The sequence below is a fragment of the Pygocentrus nattereri genome, chromosome 16, assembly GCF_015220715.1.
Source record: "Pygocentrus nattereri isolate fPygNat1 chromosome 16, fPygNat1.pri, whole genome shotgun sequence".
Classification (NCBI taxonomy): Eukaryota; Metazoa; Chordata; class Actinopteri; order Characiformes; family Serrasalmidae; genus Pygocentrus; species Pygocentrus nattereri.
This window is the reverse complement of record NC_051226.1, coordinates 3,988,769-4,010,826: the sequence shown is the minus strand read 5'-3', so window position 1 is coordinate 4,010,826 and position 22,058 is coordinate 3,988,769. Positions and strand designations below refer to the sequence as shown.

The window sequence follows — 22,058 nt, the reverse complement described above, 5'->3', positions numbered from 1 at the left end:
CGCAAAGTGGAGGCAACAAATCAATAATATCCATGAATGCCGCTGACCTCTCTGGACTAATAATAATAATAATAATATTTTTTTATTGATATAGCACTTTTCATGCTGGTGGCAGCTCAAAGCACTTTACAGAGAGGTGATAAATCTTAACATTAATTCAAGAAGTATTCAATATTAATTTAGAATCATATAAGAAAATGACAGATCAAATTAAAAGATATATTACAGAAGATGTAGAGCTTTATTTAAATGCCAAGTTAAAAAGAGACACGTTTTAGATGCTTCTTAAAAGTGAGCACTGAGCTTGACCGTCTAATAAAAGGTGGGATTGAGTTCCACAGCTCAGAAGCAGAATAACTGAAAGAGTCTCTCCATGTTTTCCGTATTTTATAGAAGGTGTTTGTAGAAGGTCAGTATCTGCAGATCTAAGATCACATGCTGGAACAAAAACCGACAGACACTCTGCAGTGCTTTAGGGTCATTTAGAGCCTTAAAACAAGCAGCAGAACTTTAAAATCTATCCTGAATGATACAGACAGGCAATGCAGTTCTTTCAAAGTGGCGCTGATATGATCTTTCTTTATTTGTTTTTATTTAGGATCCACGCCGATGCATTTGGTACAAGTTGAGGAGGATGTCCGGTAAGAAGAGTGTTACAGTAATCAGCTCTGTTTGGAACAAATGCGTGAACAAGTTTCTCTGTTTCTCACTCTAAGAGAGAAAAAGCAAAGGCCCTAAAACTGAACCCAGAGGGACTCTGCAAGAAATACCAAAACTTTTTGATTGATTTCCCATTGAAACCATGAACTGCATATTAACTCAATATGATTTAAACCACCCTGAAGCTCATCTGAGATGGACTGAACCATGGTGGAACTGTGCCCTGTGGTCTGATGAGTCCACCTATCAAATTGCTTTTGGAAACAATGGACATTATGTTCTCCAGGCCAAAAAGGAAGAGGACCAACTTGATTGTTGCTAACTTTATAAACTAACTAAGGCCAAGTGGGCTACACCACTTCCCAAACCCAAAAATCATTACACAGCTCACAGTATGTAAGGTATAGTGCTTCCAGTCTGCTGTCCCGTTGCAGTGGCGGAGTGGATGCTACATTATCCAACACAGAAAAGACATTTCACGCACTGTAGTTTGTTTCAGGGATAAACTGGTGTAACAGATGATGAACCTGTTCAGCTTTAGATCAGTGAACCTCTGAAAAGGTTCGTTTCAGAGTCATAAGCTGCTTGGCCTCTTCAGGTGTCGCACCTTTAGCTGACGGTTTGATAAAAGCACCAGGGGAAAACCCTCATTACCCCATATTATAACAGCAGGAAGTTAATATTTCACTAAGAAGGGTTTATGAGCCTGCGCTGTTGTATTATGTTGTACTTTTGGATTCAAGTATGTTTTGTGACACTGTTGGTTCTTTTTTTTGGATATTATAATTTATTTAAACCTCCGAAAAACTAAATATGGTGCATATGCACTGAGAAAATATTTTGAAGCATAATTTTAAATATAAACATTTTTATTTATGTATATGTATTACACATGTATATATAAGGGTAACAAGCATTTTCAAATTATGTAAAAAACTGAAAACGTCAAAAATGGAGATACAAGGTTCTCTTCCAACAGCAGCGATATGTTCATGTATACACACACACACATTATATATATATATATATATATATAATAGCCTGGGCAGACTGGGCTGTTGCGTTCTGAACTAGATGGAGGCAATTCAGTAAGACAGCAGGGCAACAGTATTGTAATACTATATTTTGCTCATCACCCTCAGGTGAACTGCAAGGCTGATAAGAGGTGAAGAATTTGAATATTCATTAAATGAAAGAAAGAACACCTCAAGCTGGACAGCACGCTTACAACCCTGAGCGCCAGCTGTGATGATCCAGTTCTCTCCTGCTATGATGAAACAATCAAGAAAAATGCTGAAATACACTGCCGTGTTGTTGTTTACAGTATCAGGTGAGAGATTCCTTCTAATCCTCCTTCCTGCTGTGTTTTCTCTGAAACCCCTCTGCTGTGCTTCAAGCTTTTATGGTGTGTCTTCTGTTATTTCAGTGAGTTTGGTGTCAGTTGAGCTGTGGAAACGTTTGATCCCGGGGAGCGACTGCAGTGATGACCAGAGACTTCATCATGTTCAAGTGGTCTATGAGACAAAGGGGTCAAAGTCAGGAGCCTGTGGAGGGACCCTAATCCATAAGCAGTGGGTCCTAACTGCAGGACACTGCTATAAGGGCACTGCAGGGTGAGCTTTGAGTTTTTGCTACTGCTACTAGTATTGTAACTACTACTACTGCTCCTGTTACTACTACAGCTATTACTACTGCTGCTGCTACTACAGCTGTTACTACAGCTATTACTACTGCTCCTGTTACTACTACAGCTATTACTACTGCTGCTGCTACTACAGCTGTTACTACAGCTATTACTACTGCTCCTGTTACTACTACAGCTATTACTACTACTGCTGCTACTACAGCTATTACTACTGCTCCTGTTACTACTACAGCTATTACTACTACTGCTGCTACTACAGCTGTTACTACAGCTACTACTACTGCTCCTGTTACTACTACAGCTATTACTACTACTGCTGCTACTACAGCTGTTACTACAGCTATTACTACTGCTCCTGTTACTACTACCGCTATTACTACTACTGCTGCTACTACAGCTATTACTACTGCTCCTGTTACTACTACAGCTATTACTACTACTGCTGCTACTACAGCTGTTACTACAGCTACTACTACTGCTCCTGTTACTACTACAGCTATTACTACTACTGCTGCTACTACAGCTGTTACTACAGCTATTACTACTGCTCCTGTTACTACTACAGCTATTACTACTACTGCTGCTACTACAGCTATTACTACTACTGCTGCTACTACAGCTATTACTACTGCTCCTGTTACTACTACAGCTATTACTACTACTGCTGCTACTACAGCTGTTACTACAGCTATTACTACTGCTCCTGTTACTACTACAGCTATTACTACTGCTGCTGCTACTACAGCTGTTACTACAGCTATTACTACTGTTCCTGTTACTACAGCTGTTACTACTGCTCCTGTTACTACTACAGCTATTACTACTACTACTGCTGCTACTACAGCTGTTACTACAGCTATTACTACTACTGCTCCTGTTACTACTACAGCTATTACTACTACTGCTGCTACTACAGCTGTTACTACAGCTATTACTACTGCTCCTGTTACTACTCCAGCTATTACTACTGCTGCTCCTGTTACTACTGCAGCTGTTACTACAACTATTACTACTGCTCCTGTTACTACTCCAGCTATTACTACTGCTGCTCCTGTTACTACTGCAGCTGTTACTACAACTATTACTATTGGTCCTGTTAGTACTACAGCTATTACTACTGCTGCTACTGCTACAGCTGTTACTACTGCCCCTGTTACTACTACAGCTATTACTACTGCTCCTGTTACTACTCCAGCTATTACTACTACTACTGCTGCTACTACAGCTGTTACTACAGCTATTACTACTACTGCTCCTGTTACTACTACAGCTATTACTACTGCTGCTGCTACTACAGCTGTTACTACAGCTATTACTACTGCTCCTGTTACTACTCCAGCTATTACTACTGCTGCTCCTGTTACTACTGCAGCTGTTACTACAACTATTACTACTGGTCCTGTCACTACTATAGCTATTACTACTGCTGCTACTGCTACAGCTGTTACTACAGCTGTTACTACTGCTCCTGTTACTACTACAGCTATTACTACTGCTCCTGTTACTACTACAGCTATTACTACTGCTCCTGTTACTACTCCAGCTATTACTACTACTACTGCTGCTACTACAGCTGTTACTACAGCTATTACTACTACTGCTCCTGTTACTACTACAGCTATTACTACTGCTGCTGCTACTACAGCTGTTACTACAGCTATTACTACTGCTCCTGTTACTACTACAGCTATTACTACTGCTGCTGCTACTACAGCTGTTACTACAGCTATTACTACTGCTCCTGTTACTACTCCAGCTATTACTACTGCTGCTCCTGTTACTACTGCAGCTATTACTACTGCTGCTGCTACTACAGCTGTTACTACAGCTATTACTACTGCTCCTGTTACTACTATAGCTATTACTACTGCTGCTACTGCTACAGCTGTTACTACAGCTGTTACTACTGCTCCTGTTACTACTACAGCTATTACTACTGCTCCTGTTACTACTACAGCTATTACTACTGCTCCTGTTACTACTCCAGCTATTACTACTACTACTGCTGCTACTACAGCTGTTACTACAGCTATTACTACTACTGCTCCTGTTACTACTACAGCTATTACTACTGCTGCTGCTACTACAGCTGTTACTACAGCTATTACTACTGCTCCTGTTACTACTACAGCTATTACTACTGCTGCTGCTACTACAGCTGTTACTACAGCTATTACTACTGCTCCTGTTACTACTCCAGCTATTACTACTGCTGCTCCTGTTACTACTGCAGCTGTTACTACAACTATTACTATTGGTCCTGTCACTACTATAGCTATTACTACTGCTGCTACTGCTACAGCTGTTACTACTGCTATTACTACTGCTCCTGTTACTACTACATCTATTACTACCACTGCTGTGACTACAGCTGTTACTACAGCTATTACTACTGCTCCTGTTACTACTACAGCTATTACTACTACTGCTGTGACTACAGCTGTTACTACAGCTATTACTACTGCTCCTGTTACTACTACAGCTATTACTACTACCCCTACTACTACAGTGCTTACTACTGCTGTGCCTGTTACTTCTACAGCTATTGCTGCTGCTGTTCCTGTTACTACTACAGCTATTACTACAGCTATTACTACTACTGCTACTCTACAGTGATTACTAATGCTATTCCTGTTACAACTACAGCTATTACTACTACTGCTACTACTAGTGATTACTACTGCTGTGTCTGTTACTACTATAGCTATTGTTATTACTGCTGCTCCTGTTACTACTCCAGCTATTACTATTACTGCTCCTGTTACTACTACAGTGATACTACTGCTGTGTCTGTTACTACTATAGCTACCACTACTACTGATGCTGCTACTACAACCATTACTAGAAGTATTACTGCTTCTGCTACTTCTTTTGCTACTACAATTAAAAGTATTACTGCTAATACTAATACTACTTCTGTCACTACCACTGCTACAGCTATCCATACTACTAGTGCTACTACTACTAGTCAACCACTGAAAATTTTGCTACTAGTAGTAGTTACTACTACTACTAATACTACTACCACTACTGCTGCTTCTATTACTACCAGTACTATTACTACTGCTGCTCCTGTTGCTGTTATCAGTTGTAAGTTGCTCTTGTTATAATGAAGGCTACTATTGCTGCTACACTTATTACTACTAATATGGCTCGTCCTATTACTAATACTCCTACTTCTGCTTCAGCAGTGACTCTTTCTTTGGTTGACACAGGGAGTGTTTCTAATCTAACTGTGTACATCAGGACTTTAAAGGTCATTGTGGGTGTCCACCCAACAAACTCAGAAGTCAACAAAACTCTCACCATTCCTCATGCAAATATAAAGAAATACAGCGGAACTCTGCAAGATGGTGACATCATGTTGCTGAAGCTTCCAGAAAGTGTGGAGAATATCAAACCTGCAAAACTTCCAGATGTTCCATGTACACGTCCACCTGCTAGAGACATGCTACAGGTAGCAGGACACGGATCAGCATCTAAGATCTATGGTAGTTATGGATCTTACTAATTATTATTACTTATATATATATATACACATATACAAACACACACACACACAATATTGCCAAAAGTATTCGCTCATCTGCCTTCTCATATGAATGTGACACCCTATTCTTAACCCATAGGGTTTAATATGATGTAGGCCCACCCTTTGCAGCTATAACAGCTTCAACTCTTCTGGGAAGGCTTTCAACAATGGTTAGGAGTGTTTATGGGAATTTCTGACCGTTCTTCCAGAAGCGCATTTGTGAGGTCAGACACTGATGTTGGATGAGAAGGCCTGGCTCACAGTCTCCGCTCTAATTCAGCCCAAAGGTGTTCTATGGGGTTGAGGTCAGGACTCTGTGCAGGCCAGTCCAGTTCTTCCACACCAAACTGGCTCATCCGTATCTTTATGGACCTGCTTTGTGCACTGGTGCTCAGTCATGTTGGAACAGGAAGGGGCCGTCCCCAAACTGTTCCCACAAAGTTGGGAGCATGAAATTGTCCAAAATCTCTTGGTGCTGAAGCTTTAAGAATTCCTTTCACTGGAACTAAGGGGCCGAGCCCAACTCCTGAAAAACAACCCCACACCATGATCCCCCCTCCACCAAACTTTACACTCAGCACAATGCAGTCAGACAAGTACCGTCTCCTGGCAACCGCCAAACCCAGACTTGTTCATCAGATTTCCAGATGGAGAAGCGTGATTGGTCACTCCAGAACACGTCTCCACTGCTCTAGAGTCCAGTGGCGGCGCTTTACTCCACTGCATTCCACGCTTTGCACTGCGCTTGGTGATGTAAGGCTTGGATGCAGCTGCTCGGCCATGGAAACCCATTCCATGAAGCTCTCTACGCTGTTCTTGAGCTGATCTGAAGGCCACATGAAGTTTGGAGGTCTGTAGTGATCGACTCTGCAGAAAGTTGGTGACCTCTATGCCCCTCAGCATCCGCTGACCCCGCCCTGTCATTTTATGTGGCCGACCACTTCGTGGCTGAGTTGCTGTCGTTCCCAATCACTTCCACTTTGTTATGATCCCACTGACAGTTGACTGTGGAATATTTAGTAGTGAGGAAATTTCACGACTGGACTTGTTGCACAGGTGGCGTCCGATCACGGCACCACGCTGGAATTCACTGAGCTCCTGAGAGCGACCCATTCTTTCACTAATGTCTGTAGAAGCAGTCTGCAGGCCTAGGGGCTCGGCTTTATACACCTGTGGCCATGGAAGTGACTGGAACACCTGAATTCAATGATTTGGATGGGTGAGTGGATACTTTTGGAAATGTAGTGTGTAATATTATATATACATATATATATATATATATATATATATATATATATATATATATATAAATACATACACACACACACACATCTGTATATATGTGTATCTGTTGCTGTAAAATTTTCATGTCTATTCTCAGCACAGCAGTGACACTGACATGGTGGTGCTGGTATGAGTGTATCAGACACAGCAGTGTTACCTGAGTTTTTAAATGTCTGTCATTTTTAGGTTGAGAATGGACCATCCAACACCCAAAACTATCCAGCCAAAAATATCCAGCAGCTCTGTGGTCAGCAACTGACTACTGGTAAAGAGCTGGAGCAGGGGTGTCCAGTCTTATCTGCAATCAGGTTATCATTCCAAACAAGCACCAATGGTCAACGGTTTGAAGACCGGCTGATTAAATGGAGTGCAAAAAGGAATCAGGTGTGTTCCTCCTTATTTGGATTGAAAGCCTGCAGCTGCACTGGTCCTTTGCAGAAAAGACTGGACATCCCTGGACTAGAGGATGGCTAACACAAATACCAAAACAGCTAAATATAGCATGTTACAGTATATACAGTAGTGTAGTGCACATCTGTACAGTTATAATAACCATCAGAATTACCTGGCTGCACTGTCTTTTCAGGAAAAGCTGAAGCACGTCTGAAGTGCTTGAATGTTTCAGTCGTCTCTTGTCAAAACCTGAAATGCACGGCGTTTGAAAACGACAAGCACGTCTTCTGCGGCGTCAATCTTCCAGATCAGCCCATGATTGACAGCTGTGCGGTACAGTGATTTCTCATCAGTCTGTCAGTGTGTTTTGAAGAAGCTCAGTGAGAAGATCACTGACTCCATCTCTCTCATTTTTCCACGCGCAGGGGGATTCTGGAGGAGGCCTGCTGCTGACGGGGCAGACAGACGTGGTGTTTGGGGTGCTGATCGGAGGTCGCCGGGGTGGGTGTGGAGGACAGATCGTTTTTACTGATGTCTGTGAATACAGGGCGTGGATTAAAGAGGTCATGACCTCTGAGACTTAGTAACAGTTACATTCACTACGCAATTCATTCACATTCGTTTGGTCAGGTTAGATAACAGCCAGTAATAAACAGCTGCTGGAAATTAGTCTTTAAAAGTTCATCACTTCATCATTATGTCACACTTTTTTCTAAGAATAGTTTATATGTGCTATAAAAGAAGGAATTCTTAGTGGGCCTGTATTCAACATTATATATATATAAATATAATGTACACACACACACACACATATATACATACCCTCACCAGCCACTTTATTAGGTACACTCAGTTTGTTCAGCTTGTTAACACAAATAGCTAATCAGCCAATCACACGGCCGCAACTCAATGCATTTAGGCATGTAGAGGTGGTCAAGACAACCTGCTGAAGTGCAGACCGAGCATCATAACATGGAAGAAAGGGGATTTAAGGGACTTTGAATGTGGCGTGGTTGTTGGTGCCAGACGGGCTGGTCTGAGTATTTCAGAAACTGCTGATCTGCTGGGATTTTCACACACAACCATCTCTAGGGTTTACAGAGAACGGTCCGAAAAAGAGGAAATATCCAGTGAGCGGTCAGTTGTGTGGACGAAAATGCCTTGTTGATGTGAGAGGTCAGAGGAGAATGGGCAGACTGGTTCCAGATGATAGAAAGACAACAGGAACTCAAATAACCAACCAGAATCTCTGAGGAACGTTTCCAACACCTTGATGAAAGTTTGACATGAAGAATTAAAGCAGTTCTAAAGGCAAAAGGGGGTCCCAACTTTTATTACTGTACCTAATAAAGTCACCTGTGAGTGTATATACACACACATACAGATTTTATATACATATGTACATTTTAATTATACATAATATATACACACACATATACATAAAATATAAATAAATATAAATGTGTGTGTGTGTGTGTGTGCATTTAACATCAGTGAAATAAACCATTGTCCACATTCACTTTGAGCAGAGCTGAGATGAATGGACTTATAACTGTGTTATAATGTAACGGTACTTGTGCAACTCTATGGTACACCCCAGGGTTTCAGGGTTTTCTTGCCCTAATTTGCAGGCCAAAACAGAGCCACACTGTAGCTGAAAAACTATATTTAAGGAAAAATAGATGGTAAAATACAAATGTAGGGAAAGCTCATTGTTTAGCTGCTTCATCCACCAAACAGCTACTGTCTTGATACTTTAACCAAGTAGTGATGCAGCACTGATCTGCCTCAGGGTGGCACCATTGCAAACTGGTTCACCTAGTTAGTCCTTCATAGCCTAGCCAACTACAACTCTGCCCAAACACAGATGTGCTGCAGCATATTCATAAATCTGAAAACCTGCCAGCTTCCCAAGAGTTTGGTGGAAAGAGTGAATTGCTCATCTCTAAAATCGAAGACAAAAGAGGAGATGAGTAAGATCTGAATTACTGTGTGGAACAGCACATTACCAAACTAGAGCAGAGCATTCTCAGAGCTGGACTTCTAATAAAATAGTTCCCAGCAGCTGTTCATCATTGGCTGTTATACCCTGGAGAATAAGAGGTTAATATTTTGGTTTGTCCATCTGAATTTTCGTGACCAAATCGTAAGGCTAATTATTCTATATAACCGCATAAAATAAATTCAAATGATTTTATTTATTTACTTATTTTGTAAAAGCTCCTCAAATGAGCAGAACGTGTGTTTTCTGATCTCCACATATCACAACATGCTTACAATTTACTGCTAAAGTCCAAAAATCTGTGCCGCTCTTTGTGTTATCTTCTAAAAGTGATGTTTCCAGAGCAGATCACTGAAGAGACGCCGTCTGTTTATAGTTTAGAGCCCAGATTTGGGGAAAAACGGGTCGACTTTCAGTAGAAAAACAAACTGAGTTCAGCTTCTTTTATTATAAGGGTTTAAAATGACGTCACCGTCTATTAGACTGGAGAGAAGAGCTACAGCCTCACATGACGCCCAGCTTCTGAATGGAGCTTATGGAATATGAACGTTATGGAGAACATGACCGAGTGCGGTTTGGAGCCACCGGTGGTCCCGAGGAGTTTAAGAGGCTACATATGAATGAATGAAGGAACTGAGAAGTTAATTTATGTTTTATAATGATATGAAATGTATACGACCTAAACATGTGAATGGAGGTTACTGGGCGTAGTTTGAAATCCATCTGAAAATATTTGAGTTTTTTTTTTTATAAAGCTGCGAATCTGGTAATAAGACAAAAAAATTGGGCCTCAATCTTCAATATCTGTATTCAATAATTCAATAACTTTCTCAAATTTGTTCCTAAGAAAAGTCCTAAGAAAAAGTCTACATTAGATTCACAATGTGTCCTTTTTTTCAACTCCTTGGGACCACCGGTGGCTCAAAACGTTGTCATGTTTAAATTTTAATGCATTGTTCTGTGAATTAAATCATTTTGCAATCAGATGAATCTTTTTGAATCACCCTGTATATTCATTTTAATAAGATGCACACATGCTAACCATGATACTGATAATCTGCCCCATCCATCTAGATTGTGCCTGACAGATAGATAAAGGTAGGAAATTTGATTTGTAAAGTTTACATTTACAAAATTTATTCCAAGATAAGTAAACCCATCAGGAGGCCACTTAAAAGGCTGGGAGGCTGCAGCCCATTGATCGAGCAGCACCTAATGCCAAAGCCATTAGACTTTGTCAATTTTTTTGTATCCAGAAAAGGTTCAGAATCTGATGAGATCTATACGTTTGGAAATCGATTCAACTGGAAATACTAATAAAGAAGAAAATTGTCGGCATGAAGTGGAACATTACGCATTTTTCTGCCCAGACTGACGTGTCTTCTCTAGGGGCCACTGCTAGCGGTTCAATGAAAAGTGCGAACAGCAAAACGGACAAAGGACAGCCTTGTCTTGTGCCTCTGGCCAGACAGAAATTAGGGGACCTCATGCTGTTAGTTATACCACTATCAGAAGGCAGGGTGTAGAATATTCTGATCAACCTAATGAACTCACTGCCTAGATTCAGTTTTAAAAAGTTAAGGCCACTCAACATTTCAACGTCCAGCGAGATGATCACACTCATAAATAAAGGTGCTGTCCAGATACATCTATTGTTCATCAAGGTACAAACAATATAAATGTTCCCTCAAATGTACAGCAGTGGTTTTAAGGTCTGGTTGTGAACCTTAAATCAGTTTTTCCAGGTGAAAAGTTGGTATTTATAACTTTTTATAACCGAATGTTTTAAAACAGAAGTTAAATAAAAGCCTGGAGGCGAGACGGGGTGTGTGGAGTAGACGATATCATTTCGGTGGATTGTAGTTCAGTTATGTTCCCTGACTAAAGGCACGGAGATGTACCCTTGAGGTGACCACACCAGTGGCGAGAGGGGTCCTGCCCCAGTGATCCCCAGTTTCACAACTTTATGTCTGAGTGCACAGTGCATGTTTAACCTTGCCTGTGAGCTGTACAACTCAAGCTCCAGCTCCATTTGTTTCTTAAGAGCCATTTACCCCTGATTTGAAACATGAGAGATGATCAAACCTCTGATAAATGCTTTCGCAGTGTCCCAGCGTAAATCTGAGGAAGCTTAGACTGCTATTAGTCTGATGAACATGGTGGCGTGGTGGGTAGCGCTGTTGCCTCACAGCGAGGAGGGCCTGGGTTTGATTCCCCGGCCGGGCGGCCAGGGTTCTCCCCGTGTCTGCGTGGGTTTCCTCCGGGTTCTCCGGTTTCCTCCCACAGTCCAAAGACATGCAGTCAGGCCAGTTGGACATGTTACATTGCCCCTAGGTGTGAGTGACTGTCTGTGTCTGTCTGTCTGCCCTGCGATGGACTGGCGACCTGTCCAGGGTGTCTCCTGCCTTCCGCCCGAAGACTGCTGGGATAGGCTCCAGCACCCCCCCGCGACCCTGACGGAGAAGTGGCTTAGAAAATAAATGGATGGATGGATGGATAGTCTGGTGAAACAAATCCTGTGGCAGAGGTCGGCAACCTGAATATTAAGAGCCAATTTGTCCTTTCAACAAAAATAAAGCCACCTTTTGAGCCACAACATTTTGTCCGTTTTACCACCTTGGCTGTAAATATGTCTCAGTATGTGCTGATCCACTAGTATGAGCTAAAAAAAATATATAAACAAAAACACAGACTTACTTTGCTCTGCTTTACACTTCAGCTGAACTACAACCGCTTTTCTCTTCGGCAGGAAACTTAGCCTCAAAAGCAGAACAGTCGCTTGTGAAATGTCTCCCAGTGTTTTATGAGGCTGATTTCATCTTCACGACATTTTGGTGTAATTCTAAGTCCAATTCTGCTGTGGAGCTGCTACAGGGCTGTAAAAGAGCTGCCGACCCCTGCCCTGTGTGAATATTAATGAGGGCACTGCAGTGCTAAAAGGACACAAACACACTGGAACAGCCACTGTATCCCCTGGATCTTTATTTATCTATCCACCCTATCAGTGAGAAAAAAATGAATATCAGAATACAAATCATTCAACAAGTTGTTCTATCGGGAGTTGCGATTAGTTCTAAAAAAACCTTTCAAAATCTCTTGAAATCAGGTGCATTGCATGCATACAAACCCACATTTTGTTGAAACGCTCAGTGAGGAGAAAGCGTGAGGGTTAGAGGCCAGTGCCTGAGACAGGGTGTTTAAAGCGATAGTTCAGCCAAATATCTCATTTAAACAGTTTACCCCAAACGTATCAGCCAAGATGCGCTTGGTGTCTTAAGTTTGCTTTGTTTGCATTGAAGCTATAAGGTGAATGTAGCCAACAAGCAACAGAAGCTTACAGCGCTTTACTTTTGCCTGTTTATAGATATGTCGATGTCTGTAACCACATCAACAAATCTATTTTAATTTCCTCCAATCGACACAATTTGAGACGCGGCAAGAGGACTTGGCCATGTGGTGCTACCTTCTCTATATTCTTCAGCCTCTTCGCTCCAGTGCAACACTAAAGAAGCAAAATTTAGACACCCAATATGTCTTGGAGGATCATTGAGTTGAGGAAAACTGTGTAAACGTGACTTTGGGAACAATTGCTTCAAGACAGCGCATTCAGAGCCTTCCTTTGGTGCATTCGTCCACTGCACGCTTCCACTTATCCTAGCATAGCTTCAAAACTCCCCGAGCTAAGCTAGACAAACTATTGCTTATATTGCGTTCATGATAACTGGGATTTTCCAACTCGGTATCTCCTACTTCCCACTAAAATCATTCATGAAACGCCAGCTGTTAGAAGACGGGATAAAAAAAAAAACGGATGCTCACAGTAAGCTAGTGCTTGTTTGGCATAAGAATCTCAAAAAAAAAAAAAAAAAAGCACTTACCTTTGATTTAAAGAACTATTTGGTTAGTGCTTCACTTATTTTAAAAGTTGGTGTAGGCTATGACAATTCACTGTTAAAGGGGAATTCCACCGATTGAAATAATAAAAAACAAATGTATATTTACAACACATATGTAGGGATTTTATTATTCAAAACCACCTGTGAAGTAAATCGGCGGTAAATTGACTTCAGACATCAGGCAACATTGTTGTAAACATGTCATATAATAACTTTGTGGTGTAGCTTTTTCAGTCGTTGAACTAGACATCTGGTTCCTATCACCACCATTATGAACAATTCTGACTCCGTTCCTCTAGAATGAAGAATTTGACACCAAATCTGAAGGACTTTGTTTACATCTTAACCATATAATTACTACTACTACTACTACTACTACTACTACTACTACTACTACTACTACTACTACTACTACTACTACTACTACTACTACTACTACTACTACTAATAAAAATTCTACAAATTTGGAAAAAAATTGGTGGAATTCCTCTTTAATGCGGTGCTGAAATAATGACACGAAAACGCGCCGTTTGGTCAAAACGTTTACAGAATGGTCTACAATTATTTCCGTAATCCCCCTGCATTTACTGACATCATACAGAAGCAGCTTTTGATGCACAAATACAAAATTAAAAGCTTTTTGTTCTGCAGGTGCCGGCTTGTTGTTTACCTGACATTGTGGAATAACCCACTCTGACTTTCCGAGCGGGAATTTCGAGTCGGAGGGACATTCAAACGAACTTTGTCCACAGGTGGTCATGAACGCAGAATATGCAGGCTAGTTACAGCAAGGTTAGCTTAAATTGTGGTTCGAAAGAAAAGGAGAAGAATCACTTGGGAACTTTGGCTCCAACAAAATAAACAGAAACATCTCTCGGTACAGTAGCTAAGGCAGAATAAATACTAGCCTAACATACATGACAGAAGTGCTCTTCTGGTATTTCGGATTTAGAAGTGAGAAAAAAAGTAAAGGGTCAAAGATCGATTCTTTCTTGCAGAGCAACAATCAATCAAATCAATCAATGATCATCAGGGACACACCAATATAAGAATAATCTATAGCCATTGCACTGATTTCAGGACTTATTGGTTATCATCAATTGATGATTATTACACGCCATTGCAAAGGATGAGGGGAAGAAACCAGAAGTTGTGACACACATTGACCGACTGCCCAACTACACACCATCATCAGCACACCATCATTAGCTTTAACGTCCATGGCATAACGTCCTAAAACATCGCGGACCCAATGCACGTTCAGCTGGATAAGAAAAACAAAACAAAAACAAAACAAAACAATAAAAAAAAAAAAACAGTACACTGAATAATTCACTGAAAAGGCCAAACGCTCCAGCATGGAATAAGGGCTTTCTAACCTAGCAGCAAAATCTCAAACCTTCAGGTGCGATGGAAGGTTCGAGTCTGATGAAGGAGAACAAACCTTTTTTTTTTTCTTTTTTAACAGCAACATAAGCATAAAGAGACAAAACTAAAGTCTTTTTTCTCATCCCTCCTCTCAAAGCATCACAAACTATGTTTCTGTGGTTACACAAAGAAATAACAATCTGATTTTCACCGTCAACCTCATAACAAAGAAACCAAAAAGGATGCAAAAACGTTAAGATTTCAAATCTTCTCATCATTTTAAAACAAAAAAACGAAAAGGCAAAAATAATAATAATAATAATAATAATAATAAAAAAACAAAAAAAACAAACACACCCTAAAAGCAGAGGAGTCATCATTACCAGTGATGACCATAATCGCCCTCTGAAGTCTTTTGTCATTCTGTAGTTGGCGTCACGCTGATATCAGGACGTTTGAGTCTTTCCGGGGAATATAAAGTGTTTTTCGAAAATCTGCGGAAGCAAAAATGATCCAAAGCTGTTTCGCTGCGCATAAATTTTACCCTGGCTGTCGCTGGATGCTCTGAATCGCGAGGTCATTAAGGAATTGAAATAGGAATGATGCTACATGTAAGCCAACAGTGCTACACATTAAACTGGCATAAGATTAGCAACCGGACTAAATACCCTCTACACAAACCAGCGGGTTTGGCAAATGTGGTAGTTGAGCTGCTTTGGCGGCCGCAGCCTACAGATGGAGTAGCTGGTGTAAGTATATACTACAGTTGGTATATAATAGACGTCTATGCAATGTTTATTGTGTGGTAGTGTGAGCTTGCTTGTAGCATGTGTGTAAGCAAATTGAAATAAACCTTAGATTATAAACATTTTTTAATTCAAGATGCAATAGCAGCGATTTTCAAGACTATCCCCCCCCACACAGCAGAGCTGCTCAAACTGAGACTCGTTGGCCCACACAGATGTTTGATGTGGACCACCAGAAGGCTGCCTTAACTTCCCCCCACTCCCTCAGCCAATGAGAGAACATTTTTACATAATTTGTTATGCAAGCAACCACCAGGAATGCCATAGCAACCACCTGGGAACGGCTTAAACTGCACGATCACTAACGACAACACATACACCAATCAGGCATAACATTATGACTTCGTTACACTTGTACGAGTGGATCAGACACAGCAGTGCTGCTGGAGTGTTTAAACACTGTGTCCACTCACTGTCCACTCTATTAGACACTCCTACCTTGTCGGTCAACCTTGTAGATGTAAAGTCAGAGACGACAGCTCATCTGCTGCTGCACAGTTTGTGTTGGTCATCCTCTAGACCTTCATCAGTGGTCACAGGACGCTGCCCACAGGACGCTGTTGGACATTTCTGGTTGGTGGACTATTCTCAGCCCAGCAGTGACACTGAGGTGTTGAAAAACTCCAGCATCACTGCTGTGTCTGATCCACTCAGACCAGCACAACACACACTAATACACCACCACCACGTCAGTGTTACTGCAGTGCTGAGAATGATCCACCACCCAAATAGTACCTGCTCTGTGGGGGTCCATGGGGGTCCTGGCCACTGAAGAACAGGGTAACAGAGTATCAGAGAAACAGATGGACTACAGTCTGTAACTGTAGAACTACAGAGTGCAGCTATACAGTAAGTGGAGCTGATAAAGTGGACAGTGAGTGCAGAAACGAGGAGGTGGTCATGATGTTATGCCTGATTGGTGTGTGTGGGCATCATTAACGATCTAAATACAAGTCAACATTATCAAAGTATGTACACTCTAAATTTCTTCCAAACATACCAATGAAGATAGAACGTTTGGACACCCCTGCCAGAGAAAAACTACTTCCATCCAGCGTTCCTAATATGGGAATGGCAGCAACTACAGAATGAGACACGACTTCAGAGGTCTGATGTTCATTCCCCTTAGCTTTCCTTGACCAAACCACAATGGCGGACTGGGAGTTCATAATAGGAGTGTTTTATAATTGTGTCATAAAAACATACATACACAAACGAAAAAAAAATGAGAGCATTCTTCCAAGTTATGTACATGAGCAGAAGTCTTAGGGTGGCTTTAGAGTTTGTTCTCCATTAGCTAGTCTGGAGCAAAGTCTTTCTGCGATAAACAGCAATAATTGTCCTCGTTCATCAGCATCACCTTTGTCCAAACTTGAGTGAGAACGGGCCGTCCGCAAAAGGTCAGCAGATCAAGCCTGCCAAGCCTGAACTTCCAAACCACAGACACCATCCATCCCGTCAATTCTGGGCTTCTTAATGTCTGAGAATGAGCCCAGAACCGCAACTATCGCTGTGCAACTTAGTGAAGCTTATACAAGATATTCTTTCGAATCACGTACACACGCATTCTCTGCAGACGAGAGACAGCAGGCCATTTGCACCGTGTTTGTGTCCTCCTTTTCTGTGCTCCGTGTGAAAGAGGCGAAAACATACTCGTTTTGTTCCTTATGAAGATGCACGATCGCTTCCTTTCACACACACACACACACACTTAAACCACACACATAAAAACTAAGGCGTAACAAAAAAACACTCAAACCTATAATGGATGATACAAATACTGCTTATTATCATGTGCAACACAAATACAACCGCAAACTAAACCGCACACACACACACACGCACACAAAGTCCTGTGGAGCTGAACTCTTCCTTTAGTGTGCCATAGGAGGAGAGAGTTCGTCAGACAGAGAGAGAGAGAGAGAGAGAGAGTACAGAGTAGAAAGAGAGAGAGACACAGACAGACACACAGAGAGAGAGAGAGAGTAGAGAGAGAGAGAGAGAGAGAGAGACAGACAGACACAGAGAGAGAGAGAGAGAGAGAGAAGAGAGAGAGGGAAAGAGAGAGAGAGAGAGAGAGAGAGAGAGAGAGAGGAGAGGAGAGGAGAGGAGAGGAGAGGAGAGAGAGAGAGAGAGAGAGAGAGAGAGAGAGAGAGAGAGAGAGAGAGAGAGAGAGAGAGGAGAGGAGAGGAGAGGAGAGGAGAGGAGAGGAGAGGAGAGAGAGAGAGAGAGAGAGAGAGAGAGAGAGAGAGAGAGAGAGAGAGAGGAGAGGAGAGGAGAGGAGAGGAGAGGAGAGGGAGAGAGAAGAGAGAGAGAGAAGAGTGAGGGAGAAGAGAGAGACGCGAGTGTGAGGGAGAGAGAGAGAGAGAGAGAGAGAGAGAGAGAGAGAGAGAGAGAGAGAGAGAGAGAGAGAGAGAGAGAGAGAGGAGAGGAGAGGAGAGGAGAGGAGAGAGAGAGAGAGAGAGAGAGAGAGAGAGGAGAGGAGAGGAGAGGAGAGGAGAGGAGAGGGAGAGAGAAGAGAGAGAGAGAAGAGAGAGAGAGAAGAGAGAGAAGAGAGAGAAGAGAGAGAGAGAGAGAGAGAGAGAGAGAGAGAGAGAGAGAGAGAGAGAGAGAGAGAGAGAGAGTTGCCCAGCCACCCTGCCGCCAGCACACACATTAAACTGCAGAGAGGAGACGCGCAAAAACATCCTAGGAGGGTCAGCCGTCCACACTCTTTTAAGGTGGACTTGGTGGTGATGGGAGTGAGGCCTCCTGGTCCTCAGCGTTTACCTGCTCGTGTCCATGGGATCCTCCTTAAAATTCTCACACTGCTCCATTACTTTGCTGCAACAGTAAGGAGAAAAGCAAAGAGAGATTTGCAAAGGCATTACGGCAGTAAATCTCTGACCTCACAACAATTTAATTTAATTATGATTCTGACAGAATAAAACAGAATAATCAAACATGATGATTAAAGAGAACATCAGTAATAAAAGGTGTAGACGTGGGACGCCGGAAAGTATACGTAAGACAGCAAAGCCCCTGAGACACTGTCTGAACGTTGGAAAACACCAGAACTTTTCTACGCAGCAGAGGCCTTTAAGTGAACCCTTTGAACATTAAGCCACAGGGAGGCCAGTGTATAAACCGGCGTTTGATAAGCACCACGGGAGGTGCTGGCTACCAAAGATGCAGCCTGCACTTTTTAATGATCAGATATGAAAAGACAACTAGACCCTTTTTTATCAGAGGAAGTCAATTAGGTCTAAAAAAGACAAATCTTTGGTTTAATGATTTGCAAAACATGCGATGACACATCAAAAGAGACGATTACCTCATCTCTGAAAACTGTATCAAAACAAGGAACTCTGTACATTGTATTCGCATTTGGGTCCAGAGCCTGACGCACTTTGCCTGTAATAAAAACTGAAGCCTTTTATCTCCAACTGCCCCCAGAGTCTTCTTTGAAAACTTGACATAGAATACTTACTAGACATAAGTGATGGAAGACTTCTAGATAAAGCAATTTATTAAAACAAATAGTCTGGCGTGAGTGGTTGATGCCACTTTATGCCACAATTCGGTAAAACAATTTGGTAAATGATTAAAATCAAACATCTCAAATGTCGCTATGAATTGATTGTTTTTGTATAATTCAGAAAAAATAAATAAATAAAATCCACACACAAGTGTAGGAATGTACCAGTATGAGCCGATGGCGATATCCGATATTTTTCATGTGAGCATTTGCCTATGTCAATATTTACATTTATAGAATTAAGTAATTGGTACTACATCGACATTTATTTCTGTCGTGCGGCAAAATGAGTAAAACGCAAATATTTTAGCAAAGTACCTCGGCATCGCCTATGAATCGGATCTTCCAGAGCCTAATAAACACATCATTAAATATTGGTTTGGAATATCGGCCAAGACTAAACACTTCTTCAATGGCAAAAAAATTAATTAATTAATTAATTAATTAAGCAATAATCTGCCAATACCAATATAATTGGTAATATATATATATTACACAGTATTGGAACACAGACATTCTGACTCAATAAAAATAAATCAACTGAGCTGAGAATTTCATTTTGGGCAAAAATGAGCACAATCTATTTATTTTACCCAACGTTCACCCCAGTTCAGTTGCAGTTAAGTCTCCCCATCACACAATGCTATCAAGCCGAGGGTAGCCTGCGACATGCCACCACATCTTTTCGGTAACGCAGCATCACTGGACAACTCAACACACTTACTGCCAACTCAATGTTTATTGAATATTATTGTAATTGATCATAATTGATCGTAACTGACCCTGAAGCAGCATTTCCGAAGTTGCTGTTCAGTGTCTCATAGCAGAAGTGGTGTAAACAGTGGTGTGACCGATCGTGTCATATAAATGTTGTAATGGTGAAATTACTACTACAGCACTAACATTACTGTCTGTGTTCAGGGTGACCGAGTTATCCACTACACTCTCCAACGACATGTTCTGCAAGGCCACGTAAGCCTCTTCACTTAAATCCCATTTTCTGCTCAGATCCGATCTCTCTGCCTCGATGGTTCACACTCGTTTAGGTAAGAGACTTTAATTAATTAATCATTAATGTGATGAACCGGCCTGAAATGACCCTCATGAGCTCCTCCTACTCAGTAACGTCACGTGACTGAATCACTGCATCATCAGCACAAACTAACGAGCAGAACGAGCTTCGCTGAGAAGATCATTAACTCTGATCAGCTCTCGGCTTCATTATTAGAGCCAGACGGTGGAGAAAAAGGTGAGATGAGCTGCTTTTCCACCGTTTACAGGCTTTCACGTCTGTTCGGCGCTGTTGCCATGGTAACGCAGAATGATGGTCACGCGCAGTGGAAAAAAACACATGAATTACGATCTGAGCGTCACATTTTAAGGTCACATGGCCACGAATCGGATATGAATCAGATCTAAGACCATACATGAAAGTGGCTAAGGCTGGATTGGAAAAGATCAGATTTGCGTCCACACAGCCCTGAAAACACCAGATCTGAGTCACATTAGGGCAAAATCTCAGATTTGGAATGTAGCCTAAAATACAATACCTCTTAACGCAGCCAGGTGTACTACTTCAGCGCCCATGCTTTCGGAAAAATGTGACTTCCAGACTATTCCAGCAAAGAACGTATAAGGAACGTCCGTTTCGTCACCATTTGTCTAAAGTCATAATGCAAACGCAGCACAACCTTCCAAAATGAATGCAGTTGAACCGCCACTTTCATACCGGTGAACAATGCATCAGCACATTTTTATACCTCTACTGCCCAACAGTGCTAAGTCTAATGCAGAGTCCAGGGTCTAACTCTGTTTCAAGGTGACCAAGTAGTTCAAATGCTAAGATTCCCAACCAGACACCAGCAAAGCTCATGAATGCTGACTTAGCAATGTTGTGTAAATGTGAAAGCATATGCAGGGTGTGAGTGTGTGTGAGTGTGTGCATGTGTGTACCGTGCCATGTCCTTGGTTTCCTCATGAGAAGACTCCAGCTCTATAACTTTCTCCAAGAGCGCGATGCCTCCCTCCTTTACTAATAATGGACAATACTTGCTGGCTACAAACAAAAAAAGACAACATTTAGAAAACCCTGCTCACAGCTCAAGCTTCAGCGAAGGCAAATCCATTGTAAAATGAACTGTGTGACTTTATTTCGAGTTTAGAGACATGAAATATTTAGAAAAATCCAATGCAACAACCAAAAAGTCCTATAAAGTTTTGTAGATTCCCACAGACACATGGGTTTATTTTAAATGACAAATGTCTAAAGTGGGAATAATTACAGCCGCCAGGGTGATGCTGCGTAACTGGAAGAGCCCTAAAACGTCTGATTTAAAAGAGTGGGTTAACAAAATGATTGAAACTGATTGAAATAACTTATGAAGTTATGTTGGGAAGAGTTAATGGTGAAGGGAGAGGGAAGAACTTATGGAAGGAATTCTGGAATCACATGCAACTGGACTGAGGGTGCAAAGGACCTTGTATTGCTGCTGTTATTTGTTGTCCTCTGTCTTTCTTTTGATTTTGTAGTGAATGGCTACTTTACAAATTGTACATGCGAGTCATGCTGTACTTGTTGTATATCATTAATAAAAAAATCTGAATTATATAAAAAAAAAGGGGAAAAGCAGGCAGCCCGTTTTTTTTTTCCACACTGGGAGGCAACAAGTGACTTCCAATTAAACAAAAACAATACCACTACTACTTCCATACTACTTTTATTCCTTCATTTTTTCCTAATTTCAGTTAAAAGGCCTTTTCTGGATCAGTTAATTTGGGTTTTCACTTCACAGTGTCGCAACTTCTCTTTAAGTTCAGAGATTCTCAGCCTGGAAATTCATATCACACCATGCCTGCCAGTTGCTTGAGGCCAAAGTTGGAAATGTAGCTTTGAGTCACAGATTTACAGAGATTTACATGCATTTACAATATGACAGGGATAGTGTGGTTGGTTAG

General features: G+C 41.5%; 2 protein-coding genes across 4 annotated transcripts in view; one reads left to right on the top strand and one right to left on the bottom strand.

The window, feature by feature from the left end:
- The first annotated feature begins 1,860 nt into the window (after positions 1–1,860).
- On the top strand, positions 1,861–8,315 carry LOC108411241 (kallikrein-4-like). The gene is made up of 5 exons (XM_017682712.2): positions 1,861–1,990; positions 2,087–2,273; positions 5,552–5,796; positions 7,708–7,847; positions 7,940–8,315. The coding sequence occupies exons 1-5, from the start codon at positions 1,909–1,911 to the stop codon at positions 8,096–8,098; spliced, it is 813 nt and encodes a 270-aa protein (XP_017538201.1). The 5' UTR covers positions 1,861–1,908; the 3' UTR covers positions 8,099–8,315.
- A 9,831-nt stretch (positions 8,316–18,146) lies between these two features.
- Positions 18,147–22,058, bottom strand: part of zer1 (zyg-11 related, cell cycle regulator) — a 40,215-nt gene continuing 36,303 nt past the window's right edge. For all 3 annotated transcript variants that reach the window (XM_037545713.1, XM_037545714.1, XM_037545715.1), the window contains exons 16-17: positions 21,057–21,159; positions 18,147–18,409 (exon numbers count right to left, since the gene is read on the bottom strand). In XM_037545713.1, the coding sequence (XP_037401610.1) occupies positions 18,352–18,409; positions 21,057–21,159 (161 nt within the window). In that variant the 3' untranslated portion in view covers positions 18,147–18,351. The remainder of the gene's footprint in view (positions 18,410–21,056; positions 21,160–22,058) is intronic.